This window comes from Leopardus geoffroyi, chromosome C2 (assembly GCF_018350155.1).
Source record: "Leopardus geoffroyi isolate Oge1 chromosome C2, O.geoffroyi_Oge1_pat1.0, whole genome shotgun sequence".
In the NCBI taxonomy this organism is placed as follows: domain Eukaryota; kingdom Metazoa; phylum Chordata; class Mammalia; order Carnivora; family Felidae; genus Leopardus; species Leopardus geoffroyi.
Genome location: NC_059333.1, coordinates 109412819 through 109433610, shown reverse-complemented (window position 1 = coordinate 109433610; position 20792 = coordinate 109412819). Strand labels below are relative to the sequence as shown.

The following is a 20792-nucleotide window of genomic DNA, read 5'->3' as shown; positions in this document are numbered from 1 at the left end:
ATATCAACAAACTATTTATTATGTACAGTAACCTGTGTTTCCAAACTTTACGAACACTCTATAGAAATTTTGAGGTCAGTCTTTGCAAGAACATGCTTCAAGGAAGCAATGTCTTGAGAGAGAATGGAGTACATAATAAATGGAGCATGAGAAAGTACAAACACGGAGCCCTTATTATTTGCTCACAATGCTTTGTTGGCAAGGAGGGAGAGAATGAGGGGAGTAGAAAGGGAGATGAAGACTCAAGGCAAGAGTGTGTGGTGTTGTAGTCATGGTACATCAGCCAATGCTCTCTATGCTGGCTTAGCTCCCAACTGTCGCTATACTTACTCATTCTTCACAAAGGCATGCCTGTTGATGGTCTCCACAACATCTCTGAAGAGAATTTTTGAAGTGAGAGTATAACCGTGGTGTACTACTGGCTCTCCATCTGGGCCATCCCAACAGTCAACTGTCAAAAACAGAACTTCACATCAACAACACAAAGTTTCTGGTTTTGCTAATATTGCTGGCAATATCAGACAAACATTATTTTACTATTTGAGATTATGCCTATTATGATGATGACAAAGATGTCAAATGGAGAGATGGGTGTTCTGGCATATTTATCAGAATAAGGAATTAAAGATAGTAAGTGATTTGTTTCTGAGTACTTACAGTTAACAAAGATGTCACATTCACAAGCAGCCCAGCATTTACCAAGAATGCTCATTAGAAATCTATCTAAATCCAATCAAGTGGCCCAAGGGTAGTGATATTTCTTAACAGGTTGCTCCTCTAATTTCGCTTCTTCCTCTTCAGTTTACTAAGGTCTTTTAAGAAGCTGCAGTGGCCCTCCCAAATCGATAACAGGGTTTTTCATTACTCCTCACTTAAACTCATTAGGTTTCTATTACATTTTCATTTTATTAATTCCACCATAGCTCTAAAATAACACTGACTTCCTAAGTTCAAATCCTCAGGCCCTGCCAAGATTTATATCAACATGGGCAAATGATTTAATCATTTAAAGCCTTGCTTTCCTCACCTATAAAAGAAAATCATGGTAGCATTTGCATCATAAGTTTGAGTGATAACTAAGTATATGTAAAGCTGCTTATAATACTGCATGATACATAGTAATTATGATTGTTATTGATAATACTGTTATTGTTATATGTATAGACAGCTTCACTGGCTCCCAGCTAGAGAAAGACAACCACTTCCTCACCATCCACCCTTAGAGTTTGTCTTCTTTGTTTTACACTCTACCACCAGACTAGTTTCTCAAAACAATGCTTTCACCACGTTGTTCCTTTGCTCAGAAGCCTACTCAGTGCATAACACAGCATCCAACACATACACAGTAGGTACTCAGTAGACACAGGCTGAATTTATTAATATCCTATAGCTCCTCCTGCCTGCTTAACCCCAAGGTCCTTATCTCTTGTACTACAGACTGGCTGGCCATTCACTCAGTCTGTATCCACTTTCGCCCTGGCACACAGCTGGACTACACTGCCCAGCCTTCCCTTGCAGCAGGGTGTGGCCATCGAATTGTGGGCAGAAATTATGTGCACCATTTCCAGGTCTGGTCTGTGAAAACTTCCCCTACAAAGCCATCCAGACTTTCTCAGCTTCTGCTATCACTGCAGAAGACATGTGCTGAAGATGGCATGGCCACAAGATGGAAAGAGCCTAGACCCCTAAATCATTGCTTGAAAGACTCACCTGTAAGGAACACCTATTTTGGACTTTACATAAGCAAGAAATAAACTTCCTCTGTTTCAAGAAACAGAGATTTTAGATTTAATTCTTAAAGGAACCACCGTTGCCTTAATTAATATCGTAGCTTCTGTCTGACAAATCGATCTTATTTTCTCCTACCCCTGAACTCACAGACTTGTTCTTCCATTACACACGTTTCCTCACATAGGAAACCTCCATGATTTTGTGTCTTTCATTTAAGGTCAACCAAAATGCCCTCTTTCACTTTCCTTATCTAAATCCCAGTCAAGGCTAAGCTAGGACCCCCCCCCAAAGAATCCTGCCAGCTCTCATGACACTGCCCTTCCTTGCGGTAGTCTGGTAGCTCTGGTTGCCAGAGCTGAGAGAATCAAAAATCTAGACATTACTCCTGTGAATTTTCCCAATTTTTAAATATCAGCAATTCATCTAGTTTTTAAATTACAATATGAGCCAAACATTCTTTGGCTAATGGAATGCCAGTTAAAATTTTGACTTTTAATTAGGGCCAGACATTTCATGACTACACCTGTTCTTTATTTTAGTACCTTCCTCATATGTGTGCTTTGTATACTATGTCAGGAAATGCTATGTTTATTTATTCTAATACTTTCAAATTGTTCACCATAACCATAATGTGATTCGATGGTAAATTTTATGTGTCAACTTTGCTAGACTATGGTGCCCACTTATTTGATCAAGTACCAGTCTAGATGTTGCTATAAAGATATTTGTTAGATGCGATTAACATTTAAATCAATAGATTTTGGGTAAAGTAGATTATGCTCCATGAGGTGGGTGGGCCCCATCGATTAGTTGAAGGTCTGAAGAGTAAAGACTCCCATTTCCTGAAAAAGGAATTCTTCTAAAGACTGTAATGTACGTCTCCAAACTGCTGGCATGCTATACAGATTTCAGACTAGGAAATCCCCATGATCACGTAAGCGAATTTATTAAAATCATTCTTCCTCTCTCTCATATATAAGAGAGAGATCCCATTAGTTCTGTTCCCTAGTACAGTCACCTATATTACAATTAAACATTGGCTATAAATTATGCTTAGGGGAAAAAATGAAAAAGGTAAAAGGAGAAAAAAATTTTCAAGGTTAACACCATAGGAATATAAAAAACAAATTTTAAGAATAAAGATGCCATTGAGAAGATCAAAGGTTTGGAGATACTAGCATGAAGAACTGTATTATTCCTTTGGGCCTGCAAATGAGGTCAAATGTATCAAAGACATTTTCTAAGAAGAGAAGCTCCATCCATCTTTTGACATGTACTTGATATTCTTTAATTTGTCTTTGGATATGGGTGTGGAAAGAAGGCAGAGATGTTTCAAAGGTACGTAATTTGATTAATTTATACTCTGATTTAGCCCCCTTGTGGAGGAAAGGCGGCATAACGGTTCCTCATAAATGAACTAATACCCTTTCAAAAAGAATGAATGTAGACAAGGCAATGCTATGCCTTATTTGATTGTCATGTACACATAAAAATAGCTCTTAAACCACATGGATCATGAAATAAGGTCCTCTTTTCCTATTATTTATAAACATAGGCAGAATATCCATAGTCAAGGACAGCTCTTCTAAAAATGTTCACACTTTAGATCTATTTCATCATCTATCCGGTGAATAAGGATAACCACACTCCCAAATGGTACCAGCATCCTAACATGTGGCAATCATAGCCAAGTTCAAATGACAGGGAAGTTTCCTGTAAGAAGTAATGCTGTAATGGGAATGCTAGCAAGGTAGAGACCCTCTAACTAATTCCCATGCCCACAAAACTGCCAGTGGCCCATTTTTCAATCACATCACACATTAGAGCCCTCCGAAAGCACTTGGACAAAGAGGTGGTTAGTTCTGCAGCCTAGACGAGCAGCTAAGATGACAGCTTTTCATAATGGAACTTAAAAATACTCCATCCTGATAGCACTTCCAGAGATAACAGGAAAGGTTGTAAACCAATTATAGCAGTGATGCAACATCAGTTCCATAATGAGAGTGAAAATCCCCTGGACAGAACATCCATATTTATTAGGCAACTTGGGCTGAAAATCAAGGGAAGGTAAGGCCATGTAAAAAGTGTTCTCAAATTGATTTGCTGACAAGCCCACTTCACCAAAAAAGACTTATTAGTCTTCCCCAATACTCTCTATGTATCTTTACCAAAGACATTCCTACAGCTGTACTAATGGAGATGGAAAACACAACATTATAAAACTAGAAGCTTGAAAGTGGGGAGATTCTTCAGGTCACAATACCATGAAGAACCTGTCCAGAATCATTATTCTCTACCTTGAAGTGCTATCCTTGGCAAAAGCTGCTTCAGAAAAATGTCTGTGGTAACTGAGATTTTCAATCCATGACCTGCTACACTCTATACATCAGGTTCTTTAAATCTTAGCTCCATCTATTTAGGAGTAAAAACAGCTTCATCTGGACCCAAGGTAGATGACATATCACTGGGTATATATACACTGATGTCTCCAGGTCCAAACTTCAGATGCAAACTAAGATCTCGAAAGCACAGCGCTGACAGAAGTTGTTAGGAAAGCACAAAAGATCGTGTCATCAAATTCTAAGTCTTTGGGAACATCTAGTTAGACGGTAGTCCTAATCTTGAACCAAGCAAATTCCTTCTTCTCAAGCCAACGTCCCCTCAGTGCTTCACTTCAGTTTTTCTAGCTTTCCTTATGTGACTGATGACTGTCATTTGATCCGTGTTAGGGCTGATCATGCCATTCAAACTTCCTCCTCCAAAAAGCACATAGACTTCCCAGGGAAAAGTGGAGCAGGGGAGTTAAATCAACTTGAGTTAAAACCTCAGGTTGCAAGTTTCCCAGCTATGGAAACTTGAGCCACTTAACCTACTCCAAAATGGGTATCCTCTTAAGGAGATTATTCTATCCCCCTTAAGGTTGTAAGAATCAAATGAGAATGTATAGAAAGCACTCACTCAGGACCTAACTCACAAAAGGGGCTGAAATCATGGTAGTTCCTTCCTACAGTACATTCAAAGCCAAAGTGATAACCCTAATTTGGAACAGGAAATAGGTCAAGGACAAAGCTGATCAAGTCTCCCAAACAAAGATAATTCTTGTCCTCAACAAAAACCTTCCAGAAATAGTAGTTTGACTTTCACTGTCCACTTACAGATTATTTCAACAGAAATAACTTCAAGTAAACCAAATACAAGGGGAGGAATTTACTGACACGAACTGGTAAGGGAGATATTTGACAGATTGCGTGTCCTTTAAAATTACACCGTAACTGTATATATCCTCAGCTTGTGTGAATATCTGGAGCAGACAAGCTCCTACTAGAAAAGGAGAGCCAAGTAGCTTCTTTCTATTACTTTGGTGAATGGCAGTTAGGAAGAAAGAAGGGACGTACAAGGGAAGGCCCATATTCAATAACATCTACTGCACACAATTTCTAAACATTCTCATTTTAAAATCAAAAGACACTAAAAAAGGCTAAGACTAAAAATCATTTGTACCTTGCTATAAATTGTCTTAATCAGATAACTTTCCTTCTTAACAGGCAAAACTAAGCTGGAGGATTAGATGTTCTAATTCAGTATAAGGAGTTGATCATGGGAACATGGTTGGGCTTGGGTAGGACACTGATTTTTGACTAAAAAAGCAAAAAAGAAGGGCGCCTGGGTGGCGCAGTCGGTTGGGCGTCCGACTTCAGCCAGGTCACGATCTCGCGGTCCGTGAGTTCGAGCCCCGCATCGGGCTCTGGGCTGATGGCTCAGAGCCTGGAGCCTGTTTCCGATTCTGTGTCTCCCTCTCTCTCTGCCCCTCCCCGGTTCATGCTCTGTCTCTCTCTGTCCCAAAAATAAATAAACGTTGAAAAAAAAATGTTTAAAAAGCAAAAAAGAGAAGACCAGGTACCTGGAGGACCTGAAAAGCAAAATAAATACCGTACGGGACACAGCACTTAACAAAATTGCAAAACTGTCTGGAGTTAACTATCATTTCATGGAGTCACTACAAGTCATTTTCCATACTTGGCCTCCAAGGAAATGTCACCATTTAAAATGATAGGCAACCATCACTGTGAATCCAAAGAGGCTTTTTGCGCAGGGAATCTCTGTGCATGTCAGACATGTAAAACTTCCTGAGTACTGAATGAACAAAGGGTTGAATAATGGCCGAGAGCAGAATGTCATCTCGAGATCTTCTAAAAGGTTCTTCTTTATGTTAATATTTTATAAGCATCTTCATTAGTTGCTTAAGCTACTCAATTGTCAGTCACTCACTGTCAGTAGGTGCTCTCTCCATTGACTGCAAAAATGACATCTCTTAAAGCATAAATTTCCAGAACACTAAATTTGTAGTGGTTCTAACTGCTCTGTATGTAGACAGTTCTTAATGCCTGTCCAGTTTTAAAATGTTAATTGACCCAGATAACATGCCAGAAACTATATGACAAAGGCCCATCTAGTTACTAGTCTTATCACCCTACTGCTTTATTCATTTCCCCTACACTGTTTCACCAGCCCAGGATGTGCTGTTATCTACTGCTAACTCCCAGCACATCCCCACCAAAACGTGATTCCCCTTTGTTCCATGGAACCTCCATTCCATCACAAACTCCCTTCTATCCGACTCTTTTTGGAATTCTCTTTCAACCTCCTCATCTTAACAATCAGCTTACCTTGGAGGACACTACTTTTCTCCACAGATGTTTTTTAGTATAAATCACAGACCAAGAGTCATTCTCTAGGGCTTTTTTTTTATTTTTATGTCTAATTTGTTTATTTTTTTTAAATATGAAATTTATTGTCAAATTGGTTTCCATACAACACCCAGTGCTCATCCCAACAGGTGCCTTCCTCAATACCCATCCACCATCAACCCTCAGTTTGTTCTCAGTTTTTAAGTCTCTTATGTTTTGGCTCCCTCCCTCTCTAACCTCTTTTTTTTTTTTCCTTCCCCTCCCCCATGGTCTTCTGTTAAGTTTCTCAGGATCCACGTAAGAGTGAAAACATATGGTATCTGTCTTTCTCTGTATGACTTATTTCACTTATCATAACACTCCAGTTCCATCCACGTTGCTACAAAAGACCATATTTCATTCTTTCTCATTACCACATAGTATTCCATTGTATATGTAAACCACAATTTCTTTATCCATTCATCAGTTGATGGACATTTAGGCTCTTTCCATAATTTGGATATTGTTGAAAGTGCTGCCATAAACATTGGGTACAAGTGCCCCTATGCATCAGCAGTCCTGTATCCCTTGGGTAAATTCCTAACAGTGCTATTGCTGGGTTACAGGGTAGATCTATTTTTAATTTTTCTCTAGGCCTTTATTGCTATTTTTAAACATTTTTTCTCCTACATCCATTAAGAAAAAAAAACTCCTTACTTTTGAACCTCGCTTTATCCAACTCTACCTTTCTGTAATCTTCCAAGTGTCTTTCTTATAGTATTTTTTTCGCATTTAAATATCTGGCTTAGTTTTTAATCTCCAACTGTTAATCTTGAAAATTTTTAACATTTAATCTACCTGTCAACATCCTTTGTGAGGTAAAAGTACAGGTGGGCAACTTACTCCATCTTTTTACCTTTGACCTCTCCAATGCTAACAATCCCATCCTCACTCTACTTCATTCATGCCCACCCATGACACACCCTGGATACAGTCGTCACCTGTAACTACGTCCAAAAGCCCACGCTCTGTGATAACAACTCTCTGCTCTTCTTTTGTGTGTGTGTGATGACAACTTTCCCCATATTTCTATTTCTTGGAGTTTTCTAGTTTCCTTACCTCATTAATGGCCCCTTATTCATTTATTTTCCTTCTTAGACTCACCGACCTACTGACTACTTACTTAAGAGTACTCACCAACACCTTGAAGATATTTTATATGACCTAGAAATCTAGAGGCATGGATCAATTTTATAATCTATCTTCACTGCTCCTATATCTACTCTGATGGGAGTGAGGTGGGAGGAATCTAAACATGCAGATCTTGTATAACAAACAGACTGTTTTAAGACTGTTTTTGAAACTAGCTAGGAACTTTCCCAGTTTATCTTGTCAACTCCTCTCCCGTTGTTTGTTGATCTTCTTAAGCCTCCAAGCTAACTTCCACTCACTTTACACTTAGTAGATGATGCTCTCATCCCAGAGAAAAGACAGGCTATCAGACATGAACCCTTTCAAAATCTGGTCCCCTTATCCCATCTAAAAACAAAGCTTGTGTCCTCATTTTCTCTTCTTCCAAGTGTCAAAATCTCCCAGTTTTCTTCCACTGAAGAAAAATGCCAAGTGACTAACCCATAGCAGATTAGCTACCCCCAACTTCTCACTAACATGTCACCAAAACTATCTATCAAAAGACACCAGAGGCACCTGGGTGGCTCAGCTGGTTGAGCATCCAACATCAGCTCAGGACATGATCTCACAGTTTGTGAGTTCTAGCCCCATATCAGGCTTGCTGCTATCAGCCCAGAGCCCGCTTCGGATATTCTGTTCCCTTCTCTCTCTGTCCCTCCCCTAATCCTGCTCCTACCCTCACTCTCAAAAATAAATAAAACATTAAAAAAAAATTTTTTTTAAGACACCAATAACCTTCTAGCTGTTAAATGCAACCAGATTGGATAATTAATTTTTACCTTATTTTACTTTTCTGTTGCATGGGAAATTTATGACCATTTCATCCCTTAGGACCCAGTGACCATTCTAAGTTAATCCCCATTGGTTACCCTTGCTCTTCCTACATCTAAATGCTGGATCACTTCACTACTCAGGCCTCATTCACTTGTCCACTCGTCTTTGTAAGTGATCTTGTACACTTTCATGATCTTAAATATCACATACAAAACTCAGAATTATGGAGTGCCTGGGTGGCTCAGTCAGTTGAGTGTCCAACTCTAGATTTCAGCTCGGATCATGATACCAGCATTGTGGGATCGAGGCCCATATCAGGCTCCACACCGAGCATGGAGCCTGCTTAAGATTCATTCTCCCTCTCTATCCCTCTGACCCTCTCCCCAATTCGTGGTCTCGTTCTATAAATACATACATACATACATACATACATACATACAGAAATACAGAAATACAAAAGTAAAACACAGAATTAAATTATCTTTATCTTGCCTGGATCTTTCCATTGAGTTCAGATATTATTATCCAACCGACTGATAAAAATGTCCATGTAAATGTTACAAAGTCACTATAAACTCAACTGATGGAAAACTGAACTCGTTAATGCTCTTCCCCCCAGATTTCCCACATAATGTGAGGGCACCATTCATTTACTACAGCTCTCACCCTCATTCCTTACATCCTTTACTTCTTGCATTGGGTCCTGCTGAGTTTACTTCTTTAATAGCTATGCAACTGTCTCTCCAACTCACTCAGTCCAGTGAACCCTTCCTTGGAATCACTGTAATAGCCTTCCTACCATTCTCTTTGCTCTATCTAGCTTCACTCTTCTTCCCTGCCACAAACACATATTCTAAAAAACTTGTCCTCCCACACAGTGACCCAAATGATCTTTCTAAACTGCAAGTCTGATCATATCACCATATGTATGAAAACCTTTCAATGAACCCGTTACCAAAAGCTAGAGCTGAAATTTCTCACTACAGCACTCAAATCCTTTACCTCTTTATGACTGACCCAAGTTTATTTTCCCAGCCTACCTAGTTGTCATCGCATTTTATTTCACATCTTACTCTTTGTACCAACACTTCTCAATATGTATATGATTTGCCTGGAGGAATTCTCATGTTGTACTACTGTTTTTAATGGCCACCCAGTCTATGAGATTGTCAGCTCCTTGAAGGCAGAAACCGTGTCCTATATCTGTGTCCTCACAATCAAGACCCCACAAGAAATTTAATAAATGTTGCTGACTGATGAAGTGTCTCAAAAAAAAAAAAAAGTTATCCTGAACTATCTTTGTCATTGTTTAAATTAAAAAAAAATCTTTCTAGGAAAACTTTCATTTTCATCACAATTTTGTAGCAACTGAAGGTGTGCTTCCTAACTTCTAGTACATCCCTCTCTCTCTCCTCCTGATTGGATAATAAGGAGGATCCAGAGAGCATCATGAGTAAAGAATGACTCTACAATAAGCAGAAAAATGGTTCTGATTAGTGTGAGTACATATTTTAAGTCTCCATCAACACACAGCAGAGCTCAGACAAAGCACAAACCTTCCACACAGCGACAGCCCTCTTGTAGCACCCGTGCATACATGTCCACTTTGGACTGGGAAAGGAGCTGGTCCCCCGTCAGGTATGTGTTGTGAGAGGAAGCGATGTAGTAGTTGCACAGAGGCTGATCCATGTCCTGGTACACTTCATGGTGCAATGGATTAAATATGTCACAAGCAGGACTACGCATGAAGTTCGTGAACCCTTTGGAAGAAAGAGAGAGTAAAGTACTTTAGCTTTCAAAGTGTACTTAACTGACTCCATCAGGGACAACAGAGATCAAAGTATGTTCATAGCAGGGCAGCTGGGTGGCTCAGTTGGTTAAGCGTCCAACTTTGGCTCAGGTCATGATCTCATGGTTCATGAGTTCGGACCCCACGTCAGGCTCTGTGCTCAGAGCCTGGAGCCTGCTTCAGATTCTGTGTCTCTCTCTGTCTTTGCCCCTTCCCCACTCATGCTCTATTTCTCTCTCAAAAAATAAACATTAAAAAATCAGTTCAGGCTCTGTGCTGACAGCTCAGAGCCTAGAGCCTGCTTTGGATTCTGGGTCTCCCTCTCTCTCTCTTTCTTTCTCTCTCTGCTTCTCCCCACTTCACACTCTGTCTCTTTCTCTCTCAAAAATCAATAAACATTTAAAAAAAATTTTTTAATTAAAGTATGTTTTAATGATTATCTTACTTACACTCAGGACAGGTACTATGAGGAATACTAAGGCAATGAGAGATTTGTTTCAGGTCAAATAGTGTTAAAAACTGAAACATGACTGGGGAATAGCAATGTGAACATAACCTACAGAAAAATAAGTAGGCTTTTCAAGAATTTTGATTGAGTATGAGAGAGGGCTTACTCCAAAGCCATTCAATAGCTACTGAACTCAAGCTAGGATTATGCAGCATGATCTAATGGGTTACTGATGCAGTGTTAAAGCAATTTTTACACAAAGTGATACACTGTGCAACCATCAATTTGATAAGTTATTCATTTAAAAAACAGTACTGTTAGTGCCACGGGTGCAGTAATAGGTCAAAAGTTAGGCACAGCCTAAATTGAGAGTGTGGTTATTTGACTTTGAAATTGGTTTGGGAAGATGCTGCTAATAGCTAGCACATTTGTAACTTTAAAATAATGTTTAAAGATTATGCAGAAATACAGACAACAAAGTGATGGTTGCCAGAGGGGAGGGGGATGAGGGGTTGGACAAAATGGGTGAAGGGGAGAGGGAGGTCCAGGCTTCCAGTTATGGAATTAACAAGTCATAGGAATAAAAGCGCAGCTTAAGGATTAGAGTCAATGATATTGTAATAGCGACGTAGTAAGACAGACAGTAGCAACACATAGCATAAGCTATAAATTTGTAAAATCACTAAGATATACCCCCAGAACTAGTGTAGCACTGTGTATCAGCTATACTCAAACAATTTTATAGAAAACCTGATCAGTTTTTCTACAGTTTTTCAAAACATAATACCTAGGTAGAAGAGGCATTAATTAATACATGAATAAATACTTGAATGACCACAAGTACTTAAGTGGAATGACATTCCAATTTATCAGGTTAAATTGCTTCAAGTCTTCAAGAAACTGGTATCGGTATCTGTAAATATCCTCTGACACTCTGGAGAATTTCTTCATGCCTATCTTTTATGACAATAATGTAGAAATCATGTTTAATTCCATTTTGGGGGGCCCACCAAGCAAAACATTCATTTCTTGGTAAAGAAAAGGCCCAAATTAGTTTATCTTCTCTAGGTGTTTTAAAATGGTTCTTAATATATATAAGTTTTAAATTATTCCTTTCTTTTAATTACCCTCCACCGCAGGAAGTAAACATGTGGTACCAAACCTCCTTGTCCACACTGAGCCTGAAACCAGTGTGTGTGTGTGGGTGGGGGGGGGGGGAGGGCGGGCAGGAATCAAAAACAGTAAGATAAACCATGGCTTTGGATGGTCTTGAGGGCAATGGGGGGCCTTGGCGGTCCTTCATTAGATTATTGGTTCTGCCTGAAATTTGTTCTTCTCTTGGGTAGCAGCCTGAAATTTACTTCCCCACGTATTTTAAGTATATATAACTTACACATACATGTAGCTATATTCACATTTATGTGCAAGATCCTTGAAGCTACATTCTAAGTATATAACTCTGGGCAAATTAATTTCTTTGAGAGCTTCACTTTCCTCAACTATATAATGAAGTAGTTGTATTAACAAAATTTGTGGCTCCAACAATATCTCCACTGCTACCAACTAGGTAAAAACAAGTTCATTGCCAAGATTTTTAAAGAAACCTGTACTTTCAAAGTCACTAATGTCATAGATTAGTTATTTGAAGACCAAATTTCCTTTTTTGAAATCACCAGGTTGAATCTCTTTCCAAAATTTGCCATTTGAGAGAAGTCCAAATATTTCTTGGCATCTATCACCCACATGGTGGCATCAGGTTGACTTGCTTAGAGTAGAACATGCATAAGATCATTGCCAAAGTAAGAGAAATAGCAATATCATGGCATCTGTTTTATAGGAAAATATGTTGTTTTGTGAGTTTTATTTGAATCACCTGTAATCCATGAATATCTCCTGACTTCTTTTACTAAAAATTTTGCTAGAATTTAACTTAGCAAACTGAACTGAAAAATGAGATATTAAGAAATTAGTTATTTTACCTTCTATGCCAAGAACATTTTTCGTCTTATTTTCTTCTGAAACTTCAAATTTCCTTATGATGTCAAGACAATAGTCTGTTGTCACATTGTTCATCTAAACAAAACAAAACATTAGTAGAGTACCTGCAATTCCATGAGATGTTTTCTTCTATGCTAAAAAGGCACATTGCTTAAGCATTCATTATATAGTGCAAAGTGATTTAATGAGCATTATTTGAGATTACTAGTGTCATAGCAACTTTATCTTTAGAAAATGATCTGAATCTTACCATGTTACCCTTCAGATTTAATCAGTGAAAACATCCGTTCAAGTAATAGACAAATGTATTCCATGAAGCAAAATTAATAAAATAAAATCAATAATCAGTGCAAATCCACTGTTAAAATCTACTTACTATAAGCTAGTAGCTATTTGCAAATTAATGTTTTCTACACAAACACTACAGTTTGCTAATCATAAATACATACAGAAAGAAAATGATCCCCTGACAAAACAGGATGTTCTAGGTAAATCCACTCATGGGTGTACATATCTACAGATCTTTCCGCTGAATCATAAGAGCAATCTGCCATGGTGATTCAAGATCACAAAGGTTGGCAAGAGAAAATAAAACCAAAAACCTAGATGAAGCAGCTAGCATAACAAAGTACTCTGGAGTTAGATGGCTTTTGTCCCAATTAGCCATCTCATATTACTAACAGCGGGATCTTGAACTAGTCACTTACCTTCTCTGTGGCTACCTTATAAGGTAGTTGTGAAAATAAAATGCATTACTATTAACGTGTGACATCAAAGAAGCAGTGCATGCTATTATTATTGAGGCATTCTCAAGGTTGCTGCATGAACACACATACTTAGTGTCACTGGGCAAAGTACACTCTTCAGGAATAATTAATTAAATAGCAACATGAAGGGTGTGATATTTTGATCAAAATTCCATTGAGTCCCACAGTCTAACAGTGACATTTAAAAATACTAATGAACAGTGATAGAGAAAGCTAATCTTAGGAGCCACTTCTCAATATTTCTCAAATATTCTATTATCTCTTAGGTTTGATGCTTATGTTTTAGTGAAATCTCATTTGTCTAAACAGTTTAAAAAAATTTTTTTAATATTTATTCATTTTTTTGAGACACAGAGAGCACAAGCAGGGGAGGGGAAGAGAGAAGGGGAGACACAGAATCCAAAGCAGGCTCCAGGCTCTGAGCTGTCAGCACAGAGCCCGACGTGGGGCTTGAACTCATGAAACGCGAGATCATGACCTGGGGTGAAGTTGGAGCCTAACTGACTGAGCCACCCAGGCGCCCCTGTCTAAACAGTTTAAACAGCACTTAAACCTTCTGCAGGGGAACAAAAACTTTGTTTTGCAGTTTGTTCGTTTGTTTGTTTGTTTTTGCTGGCTTGAAATAGCATAGAATGCTTCCCCTCCCCCCCCAAACTAGCTGCACAATGGCTGATGCATCCATTGAGCAAATTTTACAATCCTTCCTACATTCAGAGGCTTATATTACCAGACAACACCAGAAAATACCACAAAATAAATGAAATCATGATACCTGTAAAAACTCTACTGACCTAGTCAGGCTTTAAGCAGCTCATTAATTTGTCTGCTATATACTATCACATGCAATCTAAAAAATAAGTAATTTCTCACAAAATTTTATAAAATTGGGGTGCCTGGTTATTTCAGTTGGTTAAGCATCTGACTTCAGCTCAAGTCATGATCTCACAGTTTGTGGGTTGGAGCCCCGCGCCAGACTCTGTGCTGACAGCCCAGAGCCTGGAGCCTGCTTCAGATTCTGTGTCTCCCTCTCTCTCTGTCCCTCCCCTACTTACTTGTTCTCTCTCTTTCTCTCAAAAATAAATAAGTAAACATTTTAAAAAATTGATAAAAAAATAAAATAAAATTCACGTGCCATGGGAAGCCTGAGTTTACACTGCAATTATTTGGTTTATGAGGCTGTTTGTTCAGAGATGTAGCGGCCTTGTCCTAGACTTAGGTCTACCAGGAGCCCATGTTTAATGTAACAAACATCAAAAATATCATCCTGGGATAAAACTAATTGCAGTTGAGCAGAGAACATGTTATTGGTTCAAGATACAAAGCAGAACATGTTAGCAAAAAGCATCCTATTCGAGAAGTATTCAGTAAATTGATGAAAATATCAGTAGGCATTCTAGGAAGCTCACAATTTTCTGGGCATTATATAACAATAAATGGGAAATAATCCACTTCCTATCAAAATTCAAGTATTAAGGATTAACTCAGTGAAATACAGTAAAACCCCATAATAATGAGAAATGAAATGTACATGTCAATCAGTTTCCCTCCTTCCCCCAACTCCTGGTCTAATTTAAATAACTCCCAATAGCAAAATCCGGCATTTCACAAAACTGAATTTTTCGGACCTTACTTAAAAAGCCATTGTGAAATTCTACTGTATGAAAGAAGGTTCGACATAGGGTAATGCTCTTTACTGTTTCTTTCCCCTTTGTTTTGCTCCCTATACCACATAGCTAATAAGGTGAAACGGAAAAGAACTTCTCCCTACTCTACTCCTATTTCTCATGAAGCTTATTTGAAAGTTCTGTTTGCTATCAGTATCTGAGCCACTTGCTGTTTCCAACATGAAGGACTCTTCTTACTATACCAGGCAAGTGGTGCTAAGACTGCTTTAAAAATCCTGGATTTAATAATGATTCTTTACATTTAAATAATGTAGTCAATGCTGTGCAGTTTATAAAGAGCTTTTACACATAAAATCTTAAATAGTTCTTAACAACAGTCTCATCAACTTGGTGTTTTTATTCCCATTTTAAAATATGCAAATCTATGCTAGAAAAGGTTCACTATCTCAAAGTCACAAAACTAACAGGAGGCAAAATCAAGGTTCAAATTTCATTCTTCTGACTTCAAATCCAAAGCCTTTACTTTTACATTATACCTATTGTCTGGGTGTTTTTCTTCATCTCTACTGAAAAATCGAAACGCTTACTTTCAAAACGGGTTGTTTTTTTTCAATATAGCTGAAACTCCTGAATCTTCTTATTTTTTGAGATGCTTTAAACTGTCAAGTCAGTTACTATAATTTGACTTCCTTGATTATTCCAGGTTGGACTCCATTCTCTTGTCCTAGTTTGCTCTAATACTTTAATCTCATCCAAAAAAGACTAACTGGCCCTCATATTAAAGGTCAATCCACTTCAGGTGGACTAGTTGTAGAAACCAAAGTCATAGATCCCTACATAACAGTAGTATTCTGATACTAACATTTTATCCTCAGACTTCTTATAAGTTATCTGGCAAAGCTCTGACAGTGAGTATGAATTTCAAAACAAAGTCAGAAGTAAATAATTATATTTCTTATAGCTATGATTCCCAAAGCACACCAAATCCAAAATCATAGTATAATTTGCACAGAATTTTAATATTGCTAAACTCTTTTCATTTTTATCAAAGTAACATATATTCATAATTAAGTAAATCAAAACCAAGAAGCTTATGATTGAAAGCAGAATTTCCCCTCCTATATGGATAATCACTCTCCAAAAAAAAATAATGTCAACATTTCTAGATATTTCTGTTGGAAGGAGTCTTTATATTCCGAATTGTTATGTTAATGATGCTATTTTCTATTTTTATACACCTTAAGCATTATCTATGGATGTTTTTATTGTGTTGGATAAAAAATTTAGCTTGTTCGAGCCATCAAAACTAACTTTCTCCCTCTACCCCTCCACCTAGGATAGTTATATCTTAATTTTTTAATTTAATTGCTATTCAGTGTTGAATTATTCTGATTATGCAAGTGTTGGACATTGAGTCTATTGAATAATGACTGTGTTTCTTGAACCTTTTTTGTTTTCAGTTTGTTAATTGCTGCTATTTCTACCCATTTGGTTAATTTTTAGTGTCCTCTCATAAATTCTTCCTCATGATGCTAATGGTGTCTCGATTACCAAGACAACAAACAATCCATGAATTCCAATTTTTTATCCCCTGTAAAGGTCGTCCTTCTTCCAGGTTGGTGGGATTCAGCACTTTATTCAGGTTTTGTTCTGACTTCATTCTGTCATTCTCATCAGAAAGTACTCAGAAAGTAAATTATTTATTTCTTGCTTGTATTTCTGTGTTCTTCCATGTGTGTTTCACTCTGCACGCACGTTCAGTTGACAGATTCACCAGGTAGAAAATTCTAAGTCAGAAATCACTGCTCCCATGTTTTTGGTTTCCAGAGGTGCTGTTGAGAAGTCTGATGCCATAGTCAATCTACTCCTTTTACAGGACCTGCCTTTGCTCATTAATTGGATCAGCGCTTTTTTCCCTCTCTCTTTCTGCAAACTTTTAGGGTTTTACTCTACCCTTGGCTTTGTGAAATTTCATTATCATTGGTCTCTTTTTACATCCAGTGTGCTTGGCACTGAGTGGCCCTGCTAGTCTAGAGAGTTCTACCTTTCCATGCTAGTCATTTTTTGTATTATTTATTTTATAATCTCCCTTCTATTTGTTCTTATCTTTTTTCTGTACCTCTGATTATTCAGAGTGGGCTTTCTGAATCAATCCACTAATTTCCTTATCTTTTCTTTCTACTTTTCATTTCTTTGTGTTTGTTCTATTTTATGGGCAATGTTCTCTTTATCTTCTAAGCCACTTATTGAGTTTACTTCTCTGCTCTTTTTTTCCTCAGAACCATCTTTTCCCACAGCATACTGCTCTTGCTTCGTGGCTGCAATTTTCTGTTTCATCACTCTGATGTTAAGGGCAGTTTTTAAAATTTCCTTCTCCCTGCATTGCCTCCATTTCCTCCAAGTTTCTCAATGCTATTTGTGTACCTTGGTCTCTGTATTTTATGGTTGAGGATTTCCTCAAACATGTGGTAAGCCTTGGCTATTTAAAACCCATTTTAAAATTAGCTATTGAAAAATGTATTTAAAATAAAGTCAGTAATAAATTGGTTGGAAGCTCTGTATTCACGAGCAGGCTGAGTGACTAGGGGGCTCGCTGTAGAATTCCCTGTCTGAACTATTTTATTAGATGTCTGATGCCTATATCTTCAGATTTTGGGGGTTTTCCTGGGACTGGTATATTAGTTTCCTAGGGCTGCTGTAACAAATTACCGCCAACTTGGCTTAAAACAATAGAAATTCATTCTCTCATAGCTCTTGAGACCAGAAGTCCAAATTCCAGGTGTGGGTAGAGTTGGTTCCCTCTGGAGACCCTGAGGGAGAATCTGTTCCATGCCTCCCTCCTTGCATCTGGTGGCTGCTGGCAAACCGTGGCATTTCTTGGCTTGGGGGCTTCGTAAGTACAGCCTCTGCCTCCATGGCCGCCTTCTGTGTGTCTGGATCCTCTTTTCTGTCACTTGTAAGAGCACTCATCATTGGATTTGGGGTCCACTCTAAATTTAGCGTTATCTCATCTCAACATCCTTAATTTAATTATGTCTACCAAGACCCTATTTCCAAATAAGGTTACATTCAGAGGTACCGGGAGTTAAGACTTGGACTTATCTTCTGGGGCCACTATCCAACAACCCTCTATAGCTTGTCATAGTCTCCTATTTCCTACCTGTAATTTCCCTTATATAGAAACCTGGGAGCAGAATGTTAGAAGAGGGTTATGGCTCTCCCACACCGCACAGACATTCATTTCACTCCTGTACTCGTTACCTATCGCTCTGAAACAAGCCACCCAAACTTAGAAACTTAAAACAACAACCACTGTTTTAAAATCACATTTGTGCAGGATGGCAAGTGGGACCAGCTTTGGCTGGACAGTTATTTTGCTGTTCTCACCTATGGGTTATTCAAGTGCCTATAGGCACGTGGGCCCCTGACTACAAGTCAGTGTATAAGGGGCCTCTCTCACATGTCTGTGGTTGGTGCTGGCTGTTGGCCCTGGGCCTCTTTCTCTGAGTACTGTCTCATCCACAAAACCTTGGCCTGGTTTCCTCACGTGGTAGTCGCACAATTCCAACAGGGCAAAAGTGGAATCATCAAGGCTCCCGGAGGCGTAGGTTCTTTGTACATCACATCTGCTACAATCTATTAGTCAAACCAAATCCCGAAGCCAGACGAGATTAAAGGGACAGGAAAACAGATGGGAGGAGAGGCAAAGTCACCTTGCCAAGGGGCATGCATATAGGAATAGGAGAATTGTCACAGCCATCTTCACAGACTATCTACCACAATCCCCATCTTTTCAGTACTCAGGTGTGCCTGGTATGCCTCAGTGTAGACCCTTCTGGGCCATCTTTCTCCAGTTCTGACTTTTACTTTTAGGCCAGGATGGAGGAAGGACAGTTGCTCTGCTGCAAGAAGTAGGAGACAGGATCTAGAGCCCTACTTCCAACCAGTACTTGGGTTTTTGACCCCTTCTCATCTCGTATTTTCAAAAGCATCACGTGACTTCAATTGTTGAGCTTTTCTGGGGTTCCCCTGGGCTAATGAAATTACTTCATGGTTTCCTGCTCTGTGGGCTTGAGTTTCAGTGCTCTGAGGTCTCCTTTAAATCAGACAAATTTCAAGATTTTGTTGTTCCTGTCTCCTCCCCTGTTCTCTTTGTCCTCATAGTTTTATACAGAAGAAAAAGCCTCTTCCCTCTATTTTTGGTTAATTTCAGAAGGGAGTGGAGAAACATTTTTCAGTGAATGGCCCTTCAGTTTTCAACCAAATAAGTAAGAATTTTCCTCCCCAAAATGGCTACCTCTAACTCATCTTGAAATTAAAACACAACTTTCAAAGCATTTGAAGGTATGACTATTTCACAGAAAAATGCCATTTGGAACTATATTAAAGGCTGCAAAAATACTACAAGATGTAATTACTCTGAAAAGTCTCTCAATTGCTTCAACTGTGAATAATTAAGTAAATGAACAGAAACTCAGGAATGACTCTTAAAGGAATGCTTTTATGATGAAGAAAATGCGTTAAAAAAAAAAAAAGATAAAGGTACACTAGCCCCAAAAGGGATAGTTATAAGCAAAGAAGAGTTTCTAAGTATTTATCATAGAGGGAGGTAAGGTTAGAATGACCATGACTCTCACGAAATCATTCTGGATTCAGTAAAGAATAATGAAGGGAGATGGTACAAACAACACTGGTAATTGGATTAGAAGAATCAAGGGAATATTTTAGCGGAGAGTTTAAAGACACAAAAGGGGCAACTGTTAAAAGTGCCACAATGAGATAATGTATAGATCTATGTCAGATAAAAGCAGTTACAATAAGAAGAGGGCCCTCCAGCATGAGATCAGTAAAGCTCTGAAAATTCCCCTGGAATTAACCACACATAGGTATATTTCAGATGAAAGTGATGCATAAACAGAAGCCTGCTTTTGGCTTATCCATGGAGATAGCCTTTGTGCTCAGGAAACAGCTAGCTGGTTTTTCAGACTGTAAGGATGCTTCAATAGTCCTGCCTTCTCTTCTTCTCGCCTTAAGCCACAAGAAACAAAAGGATAGAAAGAGAGTAGAGGCTTGTTAAGAAAGGCTGTCAAGGGGGATGGGGGAATGAAATCCAATTATAGCTCCGGAACCAAAACTCTGAAAAAGCATAGAATACGAAACACATTCCGCCCCAGTGACCGTAAATGGAGAGTGAATCTGGAAGAGACATAGACTGACAGTAAATGGAGAGTAAATCTGGAGGAGACATAGACTGCCTTTTGGCAAACACAGGGGGGAAAATGAAACCAAAAAACCTCAACCAAACCTAGTACTCTGGAATCACAAGCTAGCGGATGTCAGTGATCTTTATCTGTGGTTGCAAGGAAGAATGAAAGAGAAATGTCAGCCAGCTGGTCTCTTCTAATTGGCACTTCTTCATGGATATAAAAGACAGAGAGAATTTCTCTTAGCACATACATGTTTTAAAAATGAAAGACGTAATCAAACAGCATTTGGACCTGTCAAAGGCATAAATTCAATTTTCAGAGGACTTCAGTGAAATAGAAGTCTGACCCATGGGCCAATATTTGATTTCAGATAATCTTTGACATCACATATGGCCAGCAGTGATATTTTATTTCACAACTGAGTAAATCTGTAAGTTGAATACTCTGATGTCTACACCAATTTTATGCCATCAGAAATGAATGAATTACTGCCATATGAATGGTCAAATTGCCTCCAATTTGCTCCATTGTGAAAATCCCATTTTAAAATTCAAAATCCCACAAAACTCTTAACCAATGACTCTGATGCTGCACA

General features: G+C 38.5%; 1 protein-coding gene across 10 annotated transcripts in view; it reads right to left on the bottom strand.

Moving 5' to 3' along the window:
- PLCH1 (phospholipase C eta 1) overlaps window positions 1–20792 on the bottom strand; it is a 221024-nt gene that overhangs the window by 49009 nt on the left and 151223 nt on the right. For all 10 annotated transcript variants that reach the window (XM_045503189.1, XM_045503187.1, XM_045503191.1 and 7 more), the window contains 3 exons: window positions 12580–12673; window positions 9920–10123; window positions 331–451 (listed from right to left, as the gene is read on the bottom strand). In XM_045503189.1, the coding sequence (XP_045359145.1) occupies window positions 331–451; window positions 9920–10123; window positions 12580–12673 (419 nt within the window). The remainder of the gene's footprint in view (window positions 1–330; window positions 452–9919; window positions 10124–12579; window positions 12674–20792) is intronic.